We start from the raw sequence: 23937 nt of genomic DNA, 5'->3' as shown, positions 1-23937 counted from the left end.
TAATATTATCAAACTTCACATATCCCCAAATGAACTCGTATTTTCCCTCTGAAATCTACTGCAGAAGTCTTCATATCTTTCCAGAATCTCAGGTCCCAAATCTCAGATTATCCTTTATGCCTCTTTTTCTGACTTCCCAACCATCAGCAAATTCTATTGGCTCTACCTTCAAATTATCCCCAGAATCTGGCCACTTCTCACCACTTCCACTGCTAACACTGTGGTCCAAGCCTCCACCTTTTTTCTAGATTATTGCAACCATCTCCCACTTTGTCAGCCTGCTTTCTTCCCTGCCCTCCTGCAATCTACTCTCAGTACAGCAGCCAAAGCAGTCCTTTTAAGCTTGTCCCTTCTCAGCCTCAAGCCCCTCACATGTCTTCCATGATCACTTAGAGTCAAAGACAAAGTCCTTACAGAGGCCTTTGAGGCCAGACTTAAACAAGTCTCTTGTTGGCTCTCTGACCTCCTCTTGTACACCTCTTACCCTGGCTCATTCTACTTCGGCAACAGCAGTCTCCTGCTGTTTCTGGAATACACAAGGCACGTTCGCACCTCAGAATCTTTGCAGCAGCTGGAAAAGCTCTCTTAATTCTCTATACTGCTTACTCTTTATCTTTGCGTGTATGTCACGTTCCCGACCACTCTGTAAAATTGTAACTACTCCAATCTAACACTCCCATTCCCACCTTCCTTTAGCTTGCTCCATAGGGCCACAGCATTACTGCCTTCTAATATACTATAAAATTCATTTATGGCCGGGCGTGGTGGCTCACGCCCATAATCCCAACACTTTGGGAAGCCGAGGCAGGCAGATCACGAGGTCCAGAGATCAAGACTATACTGGCCAACATGGCACATGCCTGTAGTCCTAGCTACTTGAGAGGCTGAAGCAGGAGAATCGCTTGAACCCGGGAGGCAGAGGTTGCAGTGAGCCGAGATCGCGCCAGGGCACTCTAGCCTGGGAGGCAGAGCGAGACTCCATCTCAAAAACAAACAAAAAACAAAAAACCAAAAACAAAAACTCATTTATTTCCTCCCCTGGTTAGAACAGAAACCTCATTAATAAGGGCGTAGAGTGTTTGTCTACTTTCTCACAGCTGTACTGTCAACATCTAGAATAGTGCCTTGCATATAGCAGGTGCTCTATGAATATTTTTTGAATAAATGAATCAGGAGACAAGGTGCTACGTTAAAATGGATTTGTCTCAAATACCTAAAGTTCAACTTTTTAAGCTCCTAATTTTTCAAATTTTAATGGAAATCTTGAAAAACAGAGTATACACACTTGGGCTTTTTAAGCCAGAGTACACTGACCAAAATTTAAACTTTGTTATTATGTGCCACTTACTGTACTTTACATGAATTCTCCACAAATCCTTTTAACAACCACAAAGCGAGGTGACTATCACCAATGAAGTATTCCTAGTAGGTACAGGTGTTACCGCCACTACTCACATACAGAAAGCAATGTACCTAAAGTCCCTTATGTTATGCCTTATGTGGCACAGCCATGGCTCAAGTCAACATGTGTCTGACTCTAACGTCCACATTCTCAATTTCTCTCCATGCCAAATGGCACACCTGCTATATTCTCAAGACCTCTCTCACATACTGTCAGCTTTTCCTTCTCATTGAGATCTTTCATCTACTCCTAGTAGCCTTTTAAAATTTTTTGCTATGACCTAAAAAGAACAAAAATCCAAGTCCTTTATAGAAGTATCCTAATTTTATTCTCAAGTCAAAGTGGGTTTCGGCTATAAGTAAAGCTTGCTTTTTGCTGCTTGCTGTTTTAATTCAGAGGATGTGTTCTTTGAAGACTTTATAAAAAAAGAAGTTAAGTAATCCACAACCAGCGCTACCTTTGTGTATGAAAGGAAACACCAGCAGAGTTGAACAGGAATGTACTCAAAGACAACTTTAGAGACTAAATAATTATAGAACATCCATTGTTGTTGTAGCCTTGTATTTTGGAGGGATGGGGGGAAATAATGAATTCATCTATGATCAAACACTGTCTATACTCTCTGAAATCCACTGAGTCATTTTCGCAAGACTAGAAGAAATCCTCAAAATGTTCTATCAGGGCTTCTTCTCAAAGTACTGGAGACAAGTTAAATTGGTAGTTTTTATGGTTCTCCTATATCCTACAGTGGCCACTGTCTCTTCCTGCTTTTTTCAATGAGTTTTGCTTCCTATTGGACTTTCTTCCTCTAAAGATGACCCAAGAAACTTTTTTTTGTTTGTTTTTGAGACAGTCTTGCTCTTTTTGCCCAGGCTGGAGTGCAGTAGTGTGACCTAAGGTCACTGCAACCTCCACTTCCCGAGTTCTAGTGATTCTCCTGCCTCAGCCTCCTGAGTAGCTGGGACTACAGGCACACACCACCATGCCTGGCTAATTTTTTGCGTTTTTAGTAGAGACGGGTTTTGCCATGTTGGCCAGACTGGTCTCAAACTCCTGAGTGATCTGGCCCCCTCAGCCTATCAACGTGCTGGGATTACAGGCGCAAGCCACCACACCCGGCCAAGAACTCTATTTTTTTTAAAAAGAGTAATTTATTTTATATCTAATTGTTGATATCAATTAGTAACTAGAAGTTAACAACTCAGTGACCTTTTTTCAAATAGGGCAGAATATTTGAAATTTATTAAATGTCTCAGTGAAGGAATTCTACTATTGCCTGTATATCTTAAAAGTCAGTCCACTTAAGGGAAACCTTCCTATATTTAAAACTAGGTCCTCTTAGTTATATGTGTGCGTATGTGTGTGTGTGCGTGTGTGTAGTAAAATATACGTAACATAAAATTTACCATTTTAAGTCAATAATGACATTCAGTACAGTCACATTGCTGGGCAACAATCACCACTATCCATCTCCAGAAGCTTTTCATTATCCCAAACTGCAAGTGTGTACCCATTAAACAACAACTCCTCAATCTCCCAGCCCCACAATGTCTGGTAATATCTATTCTTCTGTCTCTATGAAGTTGCCCAATGCTATAAGCAAAATCATATAGCATTTTTCCTTTTGTGTGTGGTTCATGTTACCAAATATAATGTGTTCCAGGTTCACCCATGTTGTGCATGTATCAGAATCTCATTACCTTTGAAGGCTGAATAATGTTCTATGTATGGATGTAGCACATTCTGTTCATCCATGTATCTGTCAACAGACTCTTGGGTTGTTCCCATTCATCACAATACTCTTGGGTATTATAACGAATGCTGCTATGAAGATTGCTCTTAGTGGTTTAAACATCAAACTAGCAAAAGTCAACTTTCTTTCACAGCAACAGACCATCACATACCGCAGTGAAGAGTTTTCGCTGTAATGGCTGATATGATGTCACTTCCTTCAAAGACCAAGTACAGGCCATGTTTGGTCTCTGTCCCATTCCACTACAGGGTGCATCCAGAAGAATTCGGTCAAAGGTTTCTGGCAGAAACGGAGGTTCCCCTATAAAGACAATTATAAACTTGTTTAGTATATGCCATACAGGTTAAGACTAGAAAATTCCTGAGATAATTAGGAATTAAAAATCATCATCTAGAATTAAAAAAAAAAATTTCTCCCTTTAATCATGTAGCTGGTTAATTCTGACTTATACCTAATATATATTTGATGTGATAGAAAGGTTAAAAATGTAGTTATAGTTGGGAGTTACTCTGTTGATACAGTACAAACCAAGGCCTAATCACACAAGACCTTGTACCATAAACTTCTGAAGCCACAGTTAATCAAAGCTAGGACATGGAATTAATTCTAGTGGTTCTGGAAATGGATACTTCTCTTGGTGATTCCTATTGAAGGCAGCTGCAGAGAAAAAGCCTGTTCGGTTGTAGGGAAACACACTGGTTCTGGTGTTCTTCAGTCTCCTTAGTTTCTGTGGCCATCAGAATGGCTATGGTCTAGAATGGGTAGAATGAATCAGTACCCCCTGTTGATTCAATCTTCCACCAAGTTTTCCTTTGCATTCACCTGAATAATTTTCTTCAAATTCTGACCTATTTAATGTTACTGGAGGAAGTTGTGAAATTAAGTGGTCTGCTTACATATTTATGCTATCTACCTGCAAGCAAGATATTGTTCCTGATTTATCTACTTACTTACTTTTGAGACAGAGGCTCACCCTCTCACCTTCTAGGCTGAAGTGCAGTGGCGTGAACTCGGCTCTCTGTAACCTCTGCCTCCCAGGTTCAAGTGATTCTCATTCTCCAGCCTCCTGAGTAGCTGGGACTACAGGCATGTGACACCATACCCAGCTAATTTCTGTATTGTTTAGCAGAGATGGGGTTTCCATGTTGGCCAGGTTGATCTCGAAGTCCTGGCCTCAAGTGAGGCCCACCCACCTCAGCCTCCCCAAGTATGGCTGCTTATATTTAAAGGTGGTTAGTATTCTGCAGGACTGGCAGCAACATTACAAACCTCACTCCAAGGTCACCTTCTGCTTTTCTCTGATTGCAAAGCTGTTAAATGGAAGTGATTACCAATCAAACTCACCTCTGTCTGTAACCATCTTTGCTTTCTTACCTACTGTCTTAGAAGAAATTCTTTTCAAAGTAAGCAATTATTTTTAAGGTCTGTGACCCGCCTTGGCCTCCCAAAGTGCTGGGATTACAGGCGTAAGCCACTGCACCCAACCAGATTTTTTTACACACATAAATATTGACTATTAAATCTATCTGTTGTTGCAATCTATTATCTTTGCTTTCATGTGTTAAAAATCTTCCCTCCTATAATATCAATACTCATCTATATCTGCCTCCAGTTATTCTCAGTTTAAACTCTTGATACTATTTAAGCCATCTTGAGCTTACTTTTGTATATGGTCCTTTTCCCTCTGCCTCTTCGTGTGCACGTGTAAGCCCACTTGCCCAACTCCTGAGATCTTATTAGAAAGCTAATCACCAGATTTGGTTTTTTTCTGTCTTTTGGGAGACTGCCTTTCCCTGGCACTGGCTGCGACCAATGATTATTTTAAAGACAGTTAACAAACACCCGACCATCACCTGATGCTTGCTTGACATTCCTGATACTGGGGGCTCTCTCCTGCCCTGTTTCTGTCTGACTAGCTACCTAATGTAACAAACTAACTTTATTTAGCGGGGAATTTTCAGAATTTTCAGCGTCAGCACACTCGAAAATAATAGAGACTGTGGTGATGAGCAATTAAGAGGAGGCTGGGAGCACCATGAAAATCAGCAGCTAAACCAAAGAGAAGAGAAGTTGATGAAAGAATCAAGGTGTGAGACAGTGAGAAGAGCCTTCTGGGTTGGGAAAAACCTCAAAGTCTGGTCAAAAAGATTACCTATGCCAAGGCTCTCATATTCATTGGATCAGATGATGGGACTACTTATGTCCCAGAGCACTGTTGAAAAGAGTAAAGCAATCAGTCTGCAATTTTGGAGGGCAACAGTGTTTTGTAATACCGGAAGCACACAGTTTAACACACAGAGCAGAGAAAGACACAAAGCCCTGCTAAAACTAAAACCACTGTGATCCCAGGATTACTGTGCCCATATCAAAAAAAAAGCTGCTGAGGAGTGACATCTCAGCTGCACATGCTGAAAAAATACACTTTACTAAAAGAGTCCAGCCACAATGCTAAACAAATAAGCAAACAATGGCAACAAGCCTGGGGAGGAGATGAATTAGCATTCAAGGTGTTGTTACAATGTATTACCTAAAATGTCCAGTTTTGAGCCAAAAAAAGAAAAATATATGAGATATGGAAAGAGAAAGGACAGTGTGACCCATTGGTAGGGAAAAAAAAAAAAGCAGTGAACAAAGCAAACTGATCGAGTTTAGCTGCCAGACTTAGTAGGCAAAAACTTTAAAGCAACCAATAAAAATATGTTTAAAGAATTAAAGGAAAGGAAAACATGCTTTAAAAAGTAAAGGAAAATATGATCATCGTGCTTCATAAAATAGAGAATTTCAATAGAGAGAAATTAATTTTTAAAAAAGGAAATCAAAATGTTGAAAATACCGTATCTTTAAAAAAAAGAAAACCACTAGAGGGGCTCAACCAGAGTTAAGCTGACAGGAAAAAATATATATACTTTAAGACAGCTGAATATAGATTATGTAATCTTGTAATCGAGTACCTGCATTTTTCTAAGAAAAAGGAATGAATTACTATTTTTTAAATTATTTTCTGTTCTCTTCTCCCCTTTTCCCATTCCCTGTTTGTTTCCTACTTAGCCCTTCAAAAATGCAAATTTCACCTTTTACATACTGTCCCCTCACCAGATATTCCCTGCAGGGAAAGTTCTTCTAACTAAGCCTCCAAGACAGATCTCTCCTTGAGAACTGACAGTCAAGTAGTAGATCAAACAATACTGGCCAGGGAACTTTCACTTCGAAGGGGTGGTCTTGAAACTTCCACCCTCTAGGGATTGTAGCTCTTGTAGGGAGTAGGGGGAAACTTTCATCCACCTCGAAGGGGTGGTCTTGAAACTTCCACCCTCTAGGGATTGTAGCTCTTGTAGGGAGTAGGGGGAAACTTTCATCCACCAGTAAGACATATTGAAATCATGCCTGCTTGGCCACAACTTGTTTCTGCCCAGGAAGGTGCCAGTTCAACTGTCTGTTAGATTATGCACCAGATAGCAGTGGGACCCCTGCCCTTGTTCACTTCCCCACTTAACTTATAAAAAAGTGTCTGCTTTCTGCTCCAAAGGTGAAGCAGCACATACAAAGGCAGGATGCTTTGTGCCTCATTACCTAAGCTAGCTTTGGAATAAACCATTTTCCTTTTACCAGACCTCACTCTTGTTAATTGGACTCTAAATGTGGCATGCAACTAACCTGCTTTTTGGTTACAATCTGAGGGTCAGAAAGAAATAAAAATCAACATCAACTTCAGAGAAATGTGTGATATTATTAAGACAACGTAAGCATTATTAAGACAACGTAGGTAGTCCCAAAAGGAAAGAAAGAAAAAAGGCAGGAAAATATTCAAAAAATTATAGCTGAAAATAATCCACATTTGATGACAATCAAGCTATGCATCGAAAAAGAACAACTAACTCTGAGTTGGACAAATGCGAAAAGATCCACAACCAGATACATCATCATAAAAATGTTGAAAGTCAAAAGCAAAGAGAAAATGTTAAAGGCAGCAAGAGAATAACCACTTGTCATGTACTAGGGAAGTGTAAAAGATTAGCAGTTGGCTGTTAATCAGGAACAATGGAGGCCAAAAGATGGTAACATGACATATACGAAGTACAAAAAGAAAAAAAAACCCTGTCAACCAAGAATTTAATATTCAGTAAAACTATCTTTAAAAAATAAAGACCGCCGGGCGCGGTGGCTCAAGCCTATAATCCCAGCACTTTGGGAGGCTGAGGCGGGTGGATCACGAGGTCGAGAGATCGAGACCATCCTGGTCAACATGGTGAAACCCTGTCTCTACTAAAAATACAAAAAATTAGCTGGGCATGGTGGCACGTGCCTGTAATCCCAGCTACTCAGGAGGCTGAGGCAGGAGAATTGCCTGAGCCCAGGAGGCGGAGGTTGCGGTGAGCCGAGATCGCGCCATTGCACTCCAGCCTGGGTAACAAGAGCGAAACTCCGTCTCAAAAAAAAATAAATAAATAAAATAAAGACCTATTTCAAAATAGGTCTTTCAAAAATACAGACCTATTAAAAAAAGACAAAGGACCTAAAACACATTTCTCCAATGAAGACATACAAATGCCAACAGGTATATGAAAAAATGCCCAACATCACTAATTATCAGAAATGCAAATGAAAACCACCATCACCTTACGCCAGTTAAAATGGCTATCTCACACACACACACACACACACACACACACACATACACACACTAATAAATGCAGGCAAGGATGCAGAGAAAAGCAAACTCCATAGGAAAGGAGAATGCTCCTGCACTACTGGTGAGAATTTAAATTACTAGAGCCACTGTGGAGAACAGTATTGAGGTTCTTCAAAAAACTAAAAATAGAACTCCTGTATTATCTGGCAATCCTACTACTGGGTATACAGACAAAGGAACGGAAATCAGTCTGTCGAAGAGAGATCTGCATTCTCATTTTACTGCAGCATTATTCCCAACAGTAAAGGTATGAAACCCATCAAGAAAGGAATGGATAAGGCCGGGCGCGGTGGCTCAAGCCTGTAATCCCAGCACTTTGGGAGGCCGAGGCGGGTGGATCACGAGGTCGAGAGATCGAGACCATCCTGGTCAACATGGTGAAACCCCGTCTCTACTAAAAATACAAAAAATTAGCTGGGCATGGTGGCACGTGCCTGTAATCCCAGCTACTCAGGAGGCTGAGGCAGGAGAATTGCCTGAGCCCAGGAGGCGGAGGTTGCGGTGAGCCGAGATCGCGCCATTGCACTCCAGCCTGGGTAACAAGAGCGAAACTCCGTCTCAAAAAAAAAAAAAAAAAAAAAAAAAAAAGAAAGGAATGGATAAAGAAAATGTGGTACATATACACAATGGAATACCTTAGAAAAAAAAAAAAGAAATTCTGTCATCTGCAACAAAATGGATGAACCTGGAAGACACCATATTATGCTAAGTGAAATAAGCCAGGCAGTGAGGGATAAACAAACATTACATGAGCTCACTTAAGTGGCGAATCTAAAAAGGTCAAACTCAACAGATACAGTGTAGAATAATAGTTACCAGAGGCTGGGGGAAGAGGAAGGAGAAAGGAATGGGGAGATGCTGTTCAAAGGGCACAAAGTTTCAATTAGACAGCAGGAATAAGTTTTTGAGATTTACTGCACAGTATGGTGACTATACCAATGTATTTTATATTTCAAAGCTGCTAAAAGAGTAAAATTTCAAATTACCACAAAAAAAGGGTTAAGTACACTGATGGATATGTTAATTAGCTTATTTTCATCATTCCACATTGTATACAAAATTATATACATGTCACATCATCACACTGCATCCCACAAATATATATGATTTGTCAATTAAAAAAAAAGAAAACCAAATTTCTCACCTTCTGTGTCCACCATATCAAGCTTAACTGCCTTTGTTCCGTCAAAGCAGAATGCCCTGATGGAATTCAGTCCTAACAATAATGCATTTTGCTTTATTTTTTCTACTTTGTTGAAGATTTTATCTAGTGCTATGACTTCTCCCTAAAAAGAAAACAGACACATCAAAAAATTATAAATCCAAAGCAGTCATAAAAATGAGAAAAACAGACGAAAAATTATACTCTTTACCACTATCCTCCCATCCCCACTTTAAAACCTGAATCCATTAACCAAATGTATATCCAATTTACATTAAATACCATGTCTTTACATTAAATATCATGTCTTTACATTAAGAAAATACACATTCTTGCCAGAAAATTAATTTTTTTTTTTTTTTTTTTTTTGAGACAGAGTTTCGCTCCTGTTGCCCAGGCTGGAGTGCAATGGTGCCATCTCAGCTTACCTCAACCTCCACCTCGTGGGTTCAAGCGATTCTCCTGCCTCAGCCTCCCGAGTAGCTGGGATTACAGGCATGTGTCACCACGTCCAGGCTAATTTTTTTGCATTTTTAGTAGAGATGGGGTTTCTCCACATTGGTCAGGCTAGTCTCGAACTCCCGACCTCAGGTGATCCGCCTGCCTCGGCCTTCCAAAGTGCTGGGATTACAGAAATGAGCCACTGTCCCCAGCTTAAAAAAATAATCTTATAATGACTAGCTACTTTTAATCAACAAAACTCAAAACCAAAAAGTATTTACAATCTTACAAAGAAACTTAAAAACATCCATTGGAGGCAAACATTAAAAATCACCAATTTGATGTCCCTTGTTCACCTCTGGAAGAACATCAGCTAATGCTGTTACAGCGGCCTTAAACTGCTTTGAGACAGGCAGATGCAAATGAATGTTACTTGTAAAAGGGTCATTTTAACACCTTCCAGCTAGCCACATAAAATTCCTACAAATTCTGGCAGTCAGAACTGGAAAAATATGAGCCAAAACCTCTATATAGCATAGCAAAACGTTCTGGTGTGGTATAAAACATAGTTTAAGAAAATTTTATAGAGTAACACTTTGTTTAAGTCAAAGTCAATAAAGATAAGAGGTGAAAATCTGGGAGGGGCTGAAGAGAAACAGCTCTGGTCTGCAGCTCCCAGCAAGATCAACCCAGAAGGCAATGATTTCTCCATTTCCAACTGAGGTACCCAGTTCATCTAATTGAGACTGGTTAGGCAGTGGGTGCAAACCACAGAGAGTAAGCAGAAGCAGGGTGGGGCATCATTCAACCAGGAAGTGCAAGCAGTCACGGGAACTCCCTTCCCCAGCCAAGGGAAGGAATTAACTGTGCTACCCAGCCCAGGTATTACGCTTTTCCCATGGTTTTTACAATCCGCAGATCAGGATATTCCCCATGAGCCTACACCCCAAGGGCCTTCGGTTTCAAGCACAAAACTGGGCGGCCGTTTGGGCAGGCACCGAGCTACCTGCTGGAGTTTTTTCTGTACCCCAGTGGTACCTGGAACCTCAGTGAGATATAGCCATATATTCCCCTGGAAAAGGTGCTGAAGCCAGGGAGCCAAGTGGTATCACTCATCAGGTCCCACTCCCATGGAGTCCAGCAAGCTAAGAACCACTGGCTTGAAATTTTCACTGCCAGCACAGCAGTCTGGAGTTGACCTAGGATCATTGAGCTTGGTGGGCATCCACCATTACTGAGGCTTTAGTAGTCGGCTTTCCCTTGACAGTGCTAAGGAGTCTGGGAGGTTTGGACTGGGAGGAATTCACCACAGTGTAGCAAAGCAGCTGTTGCTGGACTGCTTCTCTAGATTCCTCCTCACTGGGCAGGGCATCTCTGAAGGAAAGGCAGCAGCCCCAGTCAGGGGATTACATTTAAAACTCTCCTCTCCCTAGAACAGAGCACCTGGGGGAGGGGGCTGGATGGCTGTGGGTGCAACTTCCGTGGACTTAATCTTTCCGGCCTGCAGGCACTGAAGAGAGCATCTGATCCTGACAAGGGGGATTGTCCTAGCACAGTGCACCATCTCTGTTAAGGGACAAGACTGCCTCCTCAAGTAAATCCCCAACCACTGTGCCTCAGGAATGGGAGACACCTCCCAGCAGGGGTCGACAGACACCTCATACAGGCAAGCTCCAGCTGGCATCAGGCCAGTGTCCCTATGGGACAAAGCTTCCAGGAGGAGGAGCAGGCAGCAATCTTTGCTGTTCTGCAGCCTCCACTGGTGATACCCAGGCAAACAGGGTCTGGAGTGAACCTCCAGTAAACTGCAGCAGACCTGCAGAAGAGGGGCCTGACTCAGAAGAAAAACTAATGAACGGAAAACAGTATCAACAAAAAAGACCCCCGCACAAAAATACCATCTGAAGGTCATCAGCCTCAAAGATTAAAGGTACATAAATCCATGAAGATAAGGAAAAACCAGCACAAAAATGCTAAAAATTCCAAAAACCAGAAAGCCTCTTCTCCTCCAAATGATCGCAACTCCTCTCCAGCATGGGCATCTACAAAGAAACTTAGATGCCCACACAGTAACGGTGGGAGACCTTAACACCCTACTGTTAATATTAGACAGATCAATGAGACAGAAAATAAGGATATTCAGGACTTGAACTCAGCTCTGGATCAAATGGACCTAACAGACATCTACAGAACTCTCCACCTCAAATCAACAGAATATGCATTCTTCTAAGCACCACATGGCACTTATTCTAAAATCGACCACATAATTGGAAGTAAAACACTCCTCAGCAAACGCCAAAGAATGGAAATCATAAGAGTGTCTCAGACGACAGTGCAATCAAATTAGATCTCAGGATTAACAATCTCACTCAAAATTGCACAACTACATGGAAATTGAACAAACTTCTCCTTAATAACTACTGGGTAAATAACAAAATTAAGGCAGAAATAAGAAGCTCTTTGGAACAAATGAGAACAAAGAGACAACGTACCAGAATCTCTGGGACACAGTTAAAGCAGTGTTAAAAGGGAAATTTACAGTACTAAATGCCAATATCAGAAAGCTAAAAATTGACACCTGAACATCACAAGTAAAAGAACTAGAGAAGCAAGAGCAAACGAAAGCTAGCAGAAAACAAGAAATAACTAAGAGCAGAACTGAAGGAGACAGAGACACAAAAAACCCTTCAAAAAAAAAAAAAAAAATCAATGAATTCAGGAGCGGGTTTTTTTTTTTTTTTAAAAAGATTAACAAAATAGACCATTAGCAAGACTAATACAGAAAAAAAAGACAAAAATCAACACAATAAAAAATGATAAAGGGGATATCACCACTGATGCCACAGAAATACAAACTATCATCAGAGAATAAACACCTCTATACAAATAAACTAGAAAATCCAGAAAAAATGGATAAATTATTGTACACATAAACCCTCCCAAGAATAAACCAGAAAGAGGGGAATCCCTGAATAAACCAGTAACAAGTTCTGAAACTGAGACAGTAATTAATAGCCCACCAACCAAAAAAAAGCCCAGGACCAAATGGATTCACAGCCAAATTCTACTGGAGGTACAAAGAAGAGCTGGCACCATTCCTTCTGAAATGATTCCAAACACAGAAAATGATTCCTAACTCATTTTATGAGGCCAGCATCATCTTGACACCAAAACCTGGCAGAAACACACATACACAAAAAGAAAATTTCAGGCCAAGACCCCTGATGAGCATCGATGCAAAAATCCTCACTAAAATACTGGCAAACCGGATGCAGCAATACATCAAAAAGCTTATCCACCATGGTTAAGTCAGCTTCATCCCTGGGATGCAAAATTGGTTCAGCATACACAAATCAATAAACATAATCCATCACATAAACAGAACCAATGACAAAAACCACAATTACCTCAATAGATGGAAAAAAGGCCTTCGATAAAATTCAACATCCCTTCATGTTAAGAATACTCAATAAACTAAGTATTATAGAACATCTCAAAATAATGAGAGCTATTTATGACAAACCCACAGCCAATATCATACTGAATGGGCAAAAGCTGGAAGTATTCCCTTTGAAAACCATGTCCTCTCCCATGACTCCTATTCAACATAATATTGGAAGTTCTGGCCAGGGCAAGAAACAACAGATGCTGCCGAGACTGTGGAGAAATAGGAACACTTTTACACTGTTAGTGGGAGTGTAAATTAGTTCAACCATTATGGAGGACAGTGTGGGGATTCCTCAAGGATCTAGAACTAGAAATACCATTTGACCCAGCATCCCATTACTGGGTATATACCCAAAGGGTTATAAATCATTCTACTATGAAGACACAATGCACACATGTGTATTGCAGCACTATACACAATAGCAAAGACTTGGAACCAACCTAAGTGACCATCAACAACAGACGGGAAAAACAAAATGTGGCACATATACACCATGGAATACTATGCAGCCATGAAAAAGAATGAGTTAACGTCCTTTGCAGATACATAGATGAAGCTGGAAACCATCATTCTCAGCAAACTAACACAGGAACAGAAACCCAAACACATGTTCTCACTCCTAAGTGGGAGCTGAACAATGAGAACACAGGGACACAGGGAGGGAAAAGTCACACATGGGGGCCTGTCGGGGAGTTGGGGGCAAGGGGAGAGGTAGCATTAGGACAAATATGTAATGCACATGGGGCTTAAAACCTAGATAATGGGTGGATAGGTGCAGCTAACCATGGCACATGTATACCTATGTAACAAACCTGCATGTTCTGCATGTGTATCCCAGAACTTAAAGCAAAATTTTAAAAAATAAAGAAAGAAAGATGTCAAAATTTTAAGAATGCATTGTGGGTCGGGAGCAGTGGCTCACACCTGTAATCGTAGTACTTTGGGAGGCTGGGACAGGCACCTCACTTGAGGCCAAGAGTTCAAAATCAGACTGGCCAACACAGTGAAACCTCCTACTAAAATTAGTACAAAAATTAGTCAGGAGTGGTAGCAAACACCTGTAATCCCAGCTACTCAAGAGGATGAGGCATGAGAATCACCTGAACCTGGGATGCAGAAGTTGCAGTAAGCCAAGCCTGCACCACAAAGCAAGACTCTGCCTCAAAAAAAAAAAAAAAAAAAAAAGAGAGAGAATGCGTTGTGATATTCACATATTTTTAAATATACTATGAAATGAAATTGCAAAGACAGTGAAAATGACTCTTCTATATATTTTCTTGCTTTTTTTTCCCCCTTTTCTTTTATATGGTCCTTGTATGCCATATGCAGCAATGGCATAGCCTACAATGCAGAAAATGTGTAAATATTCCTCAAATGCCACCAGGTTGAGTGATAGACACTTTCAATTAATACTGTGACAAACAGGAAAACCATTTAAAGTGAGGTGAACTAGGAAAGCAGTCAACAACTAGAATAAGGGTCAAATGTATTGCACAGTAAAGGAGAAACTAGCTGAAGGCTACTTTTATAAAACTACAAGGCTGGAGGCTGCAGTCAAAAAAGATTTGTTTACCTACTAAAACAAATAACAAATTAAAAGCTGCAACACAATTTGGGATTCAGTTCTGGCTCAAATATTTGTATTCTGGTTGTTCATGTCTACGTTGCTGTCCCATTATAGTTGATTGCTGCCTACACAGCCTCAATTCTTCAACTTTCCACATATATTCATCCTTCACCAGAAAATCCTGCAATACCAAATATGCTGACACTCTGATCAGATTCAGCCATGTGATTTGTTTTGGCCAATAAATGGGATGACAGTAAATGTGATATAAGCAGAGATTTGTAAAAACACAATGAAAAGCGCTTGAACAGTTGCTCCTGCTCTGCTTTGCTCTCTGCCATCACCAGCCCCCAACTATTGCCCTCTGCTGGGCTACTCTGCTGGTCCTAGCCAGAGAACTTACACACTGACCAGAGGCAGGGCATCCCAGCTGTCTCAGCTGAGGCCACTTTAGCTGAGCCAACAATTATCCAAGTCTAAGTGAATGGGCCCACCCAAGATCATCAGAAATGCCTAGTTCACCTGCAGCTGACTAGTACATGAGTGAGCCCAGCAGAGATCAGCTGAATCCCATAGACTCACGAGACCCCAAAATGTATGCCACCAAAATTTTGTGCCTTTACATATTATAAAACCAATAGAAAACTGAATATCCAGACTCCCTTTGGAAAGCCTTTTTTTACTGAGAGAAAGTCAAATCTCTACGAATAATTATCTTTAAGCAAATACAATAAATACACCATAAATTAAATGAGAATTAAAACTTTCTCAAAACCTATCACGATCAAACTTAAATCTTCCATATAAACTGAAAAAAGATCTGCATTAAACATTACAACTGGCCGGGCGCGGTGGCTCAAGCCTGTAATCCCAGCACTTTGGGAGGCCGAGGCGGGTGGATCACGAGGTCAAGAGATCGAGACCATCCTGGTCAATATGGTGAAACCCCGTCTCTACTAAAAATACAAAAAAGTAGCTGGGCATGGTGGCACATGCCTGTAATCCGAGCTACTCAGGAGGCTGAGGCAGGAGAATTGCCTGAACCCAGGAGGCGGAGGTTGCAGTGAGCCGAGATCGCACCATTGCACTCCAGCCTGGGTAACAAGAGCGAAACTCTGTCTCAAAAAAAAAACAAAAAAACAAAAAAACATTACAACTCCACAAAACGAACTCTTATTTCAGATGCTTTATTTTATGCACTAGTGGTATTTAATAAATTTTCCCTCAAGAGTTTTTACCACTTTAAATTCTTTTGAGGCAGAGAGGAATATAAATAAGCAGACAAGTATATTCTCTCTAAGGGTATTAAATTCCTGAAAATTTAAACAACAAATATCCTTTGCTCTTTTTTGATTCTCATTTTCAGCATTTAAAAAACATCCTTTTCTATTAGAGATATTTCTTAGACCAAAATAACTTTAAATAGTAAATATTCTAAATGTATGTGTCTATCTTTACGTATTATAGAACTATGTGTATATATATCTTAACATATACACATTTCACACTTTGATAATGTACTGTGAAATTAGTTTTTAATGGCAAAATATACTTTAATCGTTTAAACTACAAAATCTTAAAATTAGGAATATGAAATAATAGCTAAATGTATTAAATTTTATAACAGAAGTAGTCTATAATCTTATTAGCAAACTGTAAAATTCAAGGTCTTGAGACAGTCTTCATAAATGATCATTGTCTACTGAGCTTAATATGTGGTGACTGACATCACTGAATAGTTTTCATTTTGGCTGAATCTGAAATAGACTGTGAATGGCTGTGTTTCAGAACTTACACATTGTTCCACCTTCACTACTGAAATGTATACTGCTTTGAAAGTGGTTTTGCTGTGAAGACAGTCTCACCTGATCATGCATTAGTGCTGCAATGTGTGTTGTTTTGCCTCCAGGTGCTGCACACAAGTCTAGAATCTTCTCTCCAGGCTGAGGATTTAGAACATGAGTTACTACAGCAGATGGCAAATTCTGTAAGGAAAAAAAAATGTTATTAATTATGAATAATCGTAAACCATTTTTGAGAACCAGAGAATGTAAAGAAGCCTCTGGGTTGAATCCACTATACAGCATCCCCAAGTCTGCCAAGAGGATAGTTTTTATAAATATACTGAGGAAATTCACAATTTCCTTGACTATCCCATGATCTCCCAGGACTGACACACAAACCACCTATGAAAGAACACAAAACGTACCTCATTTATAATAGTAAGTCATATTAATTCATTAATTTATTAGTATTAATTATAGAATGACAGCCTTGAATAAAACAGATGGAATAGTGTCATAAAATAACTCATTTCTAAAATTACCTTGCAAGAAAAACAGAGTCTAACATGCATGGAGTTATTTGCTTATTTTGGAGAAAGGGTCTCATTATTTTGCTTAGGCTGGGTTTAAATTTTGGATCCTCCCAATCGTGCCTCTTAAACCTTAAAGAGTTCAATTCATTCTTACAAAAACATCCTCAAGAACTTTGAGTTGGCTCCAACATTCTCAAGGGAATCTAAGATCACCACTTCAAAACAAACTCAATGGTGAGAAAGGAGTTTCAAACAAGCAAATTTCTTCCTCTGAATATAACGAGCATTAAAATCAATGCAAATAATGTAGGCATCCAAAGAGCTATAAACACTAAAAATAGCTTTACCATAGTTTATCCAGCAAGTTCTATGATTTATTTATATTTTTGAGACAGGGTCTGGCTCTGTCACGCTGGTTGCAGTGCAGTGACACAATCACAGCTCACTGAAGCCTCAACCTCCTGGGCTTAATTAATCCTCCCACCTCAGCCTCCCAAGTAGCTGGGACTATAGGCACACATCACCTAGCCCAGCTAATTTTTTATATATTTTGCAGAGACAGAGTTTCCTCATGTTGCCCAGGATGGTCTTAGGACTCCTGGGCTCAGGCAATCTGCCTAGCTAGGCCTCCCAAAGTGCTGGGATTACAGGTGTGAGCCAGTACACCTGGCAGCAAGTTTTATTTATTACAAAAATATTTAAATGGAACTCCAAGATGAAAACACTAAAACATGTTTGAAGCTGCTAAAGGTTTGCTGATTCTTTATCTGGAGACAACTTGCTATGCTTCACTCCTAAAAATGGTAACATTAATGGATTGGCTGAAGATTACATAAGTTTCCATTCAAACATAATATATTAAGAACCTTCTGATTATAGTTAAGTCAAATAATATGAAAGAGTCCATGTCAATATGCTTCATTAAAGATTCAAATGACAGTTTTGAAAATTTATTTATTTTTGGAGATATGGTTTTGCTCTGTCACATAGGCTGGAGTGCAGTGGTGCAATCTTGGCTCTCTGTCGCCTTGAACTCCTGGGCTCAAGAAATCCTCCCAGATCAGCCTCCAGATTAACTAGGACTACAAAGCCTGGCTAATTTTGTAAATTTTTTGTAGCGATGGTGTCGCACTGTATCGCTTGCTGGCCTTTTGGCTAAGATCAAGTGTGGAGATCGGGTTTGCAATATGTTGCCTAGGCAGTGTTAAACTCCCAGGCTCAAGTTATCCTCCAGCCTTGGGCTCCCCAAGTGCTGGGATTACATGTGTGAGCCACTGTGCCCGTTGACAGAGTTTTCTTAAAATCATTTGCTACCTTCCTCTATAATATTCCTTTACACTGGTTTTGCAATATAATCACCTGGTAAGCTTAGGAAAAAAGTCTGGGCCTTATCTAGTAACGTGAGAATTTCTAGCACTGGATCATCAGTGGTTTCAAAATCACCCTCCATGATTCTAGTGTGCATCCACCCAGGCACCACTGCTGGACTAGCCTACCACTTAGTTGCACATTAGAATCACCTATGAAGGCTTTTAAATATCTGATCCAGGTTCTAAGCCAGACAAAGGAAGGCAGCCACAAGTGGTAGGGCCAGGCAGGAGTATTTATTCAATGATCCCTAGTTTGTGCAACCTCTTTAAATTGCTTAGAAGAAACGAGGCACTTAAAAAATTAAGGGCCGCGCGCAGTGGCTCACGTCTGTAATCCCAGCGCACTTTGGGAGTCCGAGCCGGGCAGATCACCTGAGGTTGAGAGTTTGAGACCGGCCTAACCAACTTGGAGAAATCCCATTTCTACTAAAAATACAAATTAATTAGCTGGGTGTGGTGGTGCATGCCAGTAAACCCAGCTACTCTGAGGCTGAGGCAGGAGGATCGCTTGAACCTGGGAAGTGAAGATTGCAATGAGTGGAGATCACACCACTGCACTCCAACCTGGGCAACTAGAGCAAAACTTCATCTCAAAAAAAAAATTAAGTTTCAGGCACCAATTTTTTCTTCCAGTGAACCAATACTATAACTTTGAAAGCAGCTGCTGTAAGTATTTAACTGTTAAACCTTCATCAGACAATTAGTTCAACTGAAGGGCATCTAATACTTCTTAATTCCATGGATTGTGTTTAAGCAATTTAAAAGTTTCCTTTTTGATTTTGAGAACCAAATGATATAGCAGAGTTGCAATTTTAATGACTGTGTACAATACTACTATTAACTTCTATTAACTTTACAAAATATCTTTGGGTAATCTGAGACGCTAAAATTAAAAATAATCCCTATCACAAGCCCCTGCTCATAAACCCCCCTACCACTATAAAAGCCCCCACCACAATGTGAAGCTTTTTCATTAGCTGTTGGTATTCCCCCCAGGTATAGGTTTGGGGGAATAACAATTTTCAGAAAAAGGCAAGAAGCATCAACAACCAAACCAAAATGGAAAACCCCCACAAATTTCCCAAATATTTTTCCGAGACAAAGCATTTAATTATGTCCTTCTGTCCTGCACAATAACAAAACAATAATCACATAGAATGAAAAGAGAGGCCGGGTGTGGTGGCTCATGCCTATAATCCCAACACTTTCAGAGGCCTAGATGGGAGGGCCGCTTCAGACCAGAGGTTCCAGATCAGCCTCGGCAACATAGTGAAACCTTATCTCTATAAAAAAATAAAATAAAAAATTGGCAATGCATAGTGCTGTGTGCCTATAGTACCAGGTACTTAGGAGGCTGAGGCAGGAAGATCACTTGAACCTGGAAGGTCCAGGCTGCAGTGAGCCATAATTCCACTACCACACTCAGCCTGGGAGACAAAGTGAGATGTGAGATACTGCCTCAAAAACACAAAAGAAAGAAGACTACTAGCTGGCCGGCACAGTGGCTCATACCTGTAATCCCAACACTCTGGGAGGCCAAGGCAGTGGATCACCTAAGGTCAGCAGCTCGAGATCAGCCTGGTCTACATCATAAAATCCCATCTCTACTAAAAACACAAAAATTATACCAGTATGGTGGTGGGCGCCTGAAATCTCAGCTACTTAGGAAGCTGAGGCACGAGACTCACTTGAATCAGGGAGGTGGAGGTTGCAATAAGCTGAGATCATGAGACAATACTCCAGCCTGGTAGACACATTGAGACTCAGTCTCAAAAAATAAAATACAGAATCAAAATGGTAGACAGACGCTTTATTCATTTACTCCACAAAATGCACTGAGTGCTTACTATATATCAGACACTGGTCTATGCACTGGAGTTAAGTAAGATCCCTCTCTTCAATGGAATTTACATTTTGCTTGAGGTACAAGAAAAGCACTCCTGACCTGTGTGCATGTCCTTTTTATTGTAACAACAGTAAGATGACATCCTCCTTTTACACTCAATAAGCTGAAAATGAGTTACTGCCAAAAGCAACAGCTGAGCACTAACTACACACAACTTAAAGCATCAGACTGCCAGGTGCAGTGGTTCACGCCTGTAATCCCAGCACTTTAGGAGGCCAAGGTGGGCAGAAACAAGGTCAAGAGATCGAGACCATCCTGACCAACATGATGAAACCCCGTTTCTTTTTTTTTTTTTGAGACGGAGTTTCACTGTTGTTACCCAGGCTGGAGTGCAATGGCGCGATCTCGGCTCACCGCAACCTCCGCCCCCTGGGTTCTGGCAATTCTCCTGCCTCAGCCTCCTGAGTTGCTGGGATTACAGGCACACGCCACCATGCCCAGCTAATTTTTTTTTTGTATTTTTCGTAGAGACGGGGTTTCACCATGTTGACCAGGATGGTCTCGATCTCTTGACCTTGTGATCCACCCGCCTCGGCCTCCCAAAGTGCTGGGATTACAGGCTTGAGTCACCGCGCCCGGCTGAAACCCCGTTTCTACTAAAAATATAAAAATTAGGGCCAGGCACGGTGGCTCAAGCCTGTAATCCCAGCACTTTGGGAGGCAGAGGCGGGCGGATCACGAGGTCAAGAGATCGAGACCATGCTGGTCAACATGGTGAAACCCCGTCTCTACGAAAAATACAAAAAAAACTAGCTGGGCATGGTGGCGTGTGCCTGTAATCCCAGCTACTCAGGAGGCTGAGGCAGTAGAATTGCCTGAACCCAGGAGGCGGAGGTTGCGGTGAGCCGAGATCGCGCCATTGCACTCCAGCCTGGGTAACAAGAGCGAAACTCCATCTCAAAAAAAAAGAAAAAAAAAACTAGCTGAGCACAGTGATACACACCTGTAGCCCCAGCTACTCAGGAGACTGAGCCAGGAGAATTGCTTGTACCTGGGAGGCAGAAGTTGCAGGGAGCTGAGATCACACCACTTTATCCCAGTCTAGGTGACAGAGCAAGTTTTTCAAGTTATTTGATAAATATGAATTTACTGCAGAGTCTTGGTGAATGGCGTGATTAAATTATAAAATTTGTGAGATAATAAACCTCGCTATGTAGCCTAAGACCTATGAAAGGCTTGGCATCTTCTCTATTAGATCTAAGTTAATTCCCAAAACCAAAATGAAAACTGTAAATTATGGATACAATGAACTTCTTAGCTGTTAGAGAAGCATGGATACTGACAAAAGCAAAAATTTTAAATTTCTTATTAAAGTATCAGCATCTATTGCAATAATTTAACACTACTGAAAAGTACTTTCATTTAGATGATGCTTCTTACATGATGTACTTTCAGTGACTGTCATTTAATTCACTTTGGTATTCAAGTATGTTTGTTTGAAAAGAAGGGCAACTTGTTGAAACATTCCAAATGTTTTATATTACCATTGTATGTAAATGTGAAACTTGTTCTATTTGTGAAAATCATTATGTATGTAAAAATTCAAGGATAATAATGTATTTTTTAAATTCCACATTCTTCTTAAACTTACTCTTCTGCACTTTCTTTTAGAATTTTCCTTAGAGAAATGAGTATCACCCGGTTCTGGTCTGCACTGAATTAAGCTCTTTAGGTTTTATGGATCACTTAACAATCTGGCAGTTCTGAACCAGGTTGAAAAGGAAAATCTAACACAAAAAGATCAACTAATATCTTATATTAAAACACTGACCACAGAGTTTTTGGGAAATTGTCAAAGAAGCACTTAGGAAATTTAATGTCATATGTGAATTGCTTAAAGCCCTCACCCTCTGAACTTGGAACTCAGTAAATCTAATTTATGTCCCAAGAACTGCATTTTCAAAAGGTCCTGCAGGTGATGCAGATGCAGATCTTCCAAGGGTTATACCTGGAGCACTGGCATGGGGCCAACAATACGGGTTAGAAGTCAGAAGGACCTGTATTCAAATTTTGACTGTGATAATTTTTTATCTACACAGCACACGGCAAATCACTCATTTAATCACTGAAAAACTATAAATACCTACCATATGCTACGCATTTACTTTTCTAAGGCTCTATTTCCTTATCTATGAAATTGAAGGTTTCCAGGAAATAAATGTAATAACTTATGTAAAACACTCAGCTCAGTACATGGACCACAAGAAGCACTCAGTCAATGTCAGCGGCGATACCATTAGTATCCCTTATAATAAGTCTCACTGGCCATCAGAAACTGGCCATCAAAGCAGATTACATAAAATAGAACTGCTTTCACTGGAGAGATGACAAAAGGTTACACTCTACCCTCTGACACAAAAGCTTTATTCTGGCAGGAAATTCTCATGTCCCTTGCTATTAGGTGACAAAGAATATAGCTCTATGGTAGTCTGGATAGTATGAATCAGAAAATGACTCACAATATTTCATCAAGTCATCATTAAACTGATTTTAAGGTGAAGGAGTACAGCTATATATAGCAAAAAAATGTAAAAAAGATTTCTTTTTTATAAAGTCAAAACTAAATTACGACCAGGCACAGTGGCTCATGCCTGTAATCCCAGAACTTTGGAAGGCCAAGACAGGACAATCACTTGAGCTCAGGAATTCAAGACCAGCCTGGGCAATATGGCAAAACCCCATCTCTACTAAAAATATAAAAATTAGCTGGGTGCTGTGGTACATGCTGTAGTCCCAGCTACCCAGGATCACCTGAGCCTAGGAGGTCGAGGCTGCAGTGAGCCAAGATCATGACACTGCACTGCAGCCTGGGTGACAGAGTGAGATCCTATCTCAAACAAAACGGAACAAAAACCTAAATTATGGGATGAGTGGGTACTGTCAAACCAAAGAGAAAACTAACATGGCATTAAACATTACTAATTTGAAGGAGTGCAAGTGCAGGTATCATTAGCAATGATTCATGGCTACATTTTCAAATTAGCACAAATGTTTAAAAATGAATTATATAATCAAGCACAAAAAAAAACACCAAACTTCATTGAAACTAAAATTAGCAAACAAAAATCCCCAAAATGATTCATAAGCAATTAAATGTTAGATTATATATCCTAACGTGTTAGACCATCACCAATGTGCAATTAGAGTATAATTAACATCTGTTTTTCTGTTCGTTTACACCAGAAATAATCTCTGAATTTATAAAATGTCTACTGGCTAAATACTGGGAAGAGGCCAGGTGCAGTGGCTCACACCTATAATTCCAACACTTTGGGAGGCCAAGGTGGGAGGATCACTTGAGGTCAGGAGTTTGAGACCAGCATGGACCAGAAAGTAAGACCCCATCCCTACAAAAATGTCAAAAAAATTAGTCAGGCATGGTTGTGCACGCCTACGATCCCAACTATTTGGGAGGCTGAGGCAAGAAGACCACTTGAACCCAGTGGGTTGAAGTAACACTGAGCTTCGATTGCACCACTGCACTCCAGCCTGGGCAACAGAGTGAGAGCCTGTCTCAAAAATAATACTAATAACACCGGGTGCGGTGGCTCAAGCCTGTAATCCCAGGACTTCGGGAGGCCGAGGCAGGTGGATCATGAGGTCAAGAGATTGAGACCATCCTGGTCAACATTGTGAAACCCAGTCTCTACTAAAAATACAAAAAATTAGCTGGGCATGGTGGTATATGTCTGTAATCCCAGCTACTCAGGAGGCTGAGGCAGGAGAATTGCCTGAACCCAGGAGGCGGAGGTTGCAGTGAGCCGAGATCACGCCATTGCACTCCAGCCTGGGTAACAAGAGCGAAACTTCGTCTCAAAAAAAAAAAAAAAAAAAAAAAAAAAAAACTACTACTACTACTACTAATAATAACTGGACAGACA

At 40.5% G+C, this 23937-nt stretch overlaps 1 protein-coding gene across 6 annotated transcripts in view; it reads right to left on the bottom strand.

Annotated features, from left to right (window-relative positions):
• Positions 1-23937, bottom strand: part of NSUN6 (NOP2/Sun RNA methyltransferase 6) — a 59919-nt gene that overhangs the window by 9042 nt on the left and 26940 nt on the right. For all 6 annotated transcript variants that reach the window (XM_039478785.2, XM_074404963.1, XM_074404964.1 and 3 more), the window contains 3 exons: positions 16329-16448; positions 8990-9131; positions 3307-3455 (listed from right to left, as the gene is read on the bottom strand). In XM_039478785.2, coding sequence (XP_039334719.1) covers positions 3307-3455; positions 8990-9131; positions 16329-16448 — 411 coding nt within the window. The remainder of the gene's footprint in view (positions 1-3306; positions 3456-8989; positions 9132-16328; positions 16449-23937) is intronic.

Source organism: Saimiri boliviensis, chromosome 8 (genome assembly GCF_048565385.1).
Source record: "Saimiri boliviensis isolate mSaiBol1 chromosome 8, mSaiBol1.pri, whole genome shotgun sequence".
Lineage (NCBI taxonomy): Eukaryota > Metazoa > Chordata > Mammalia > Primates > Cebidae > Saimiri > Saimiri boliviensis.
The sequence above is the reverse complement of the archived record's forward strand: the minus strand, read 5'-3'. Positions and strand labels throughout refer to the sequence as shown.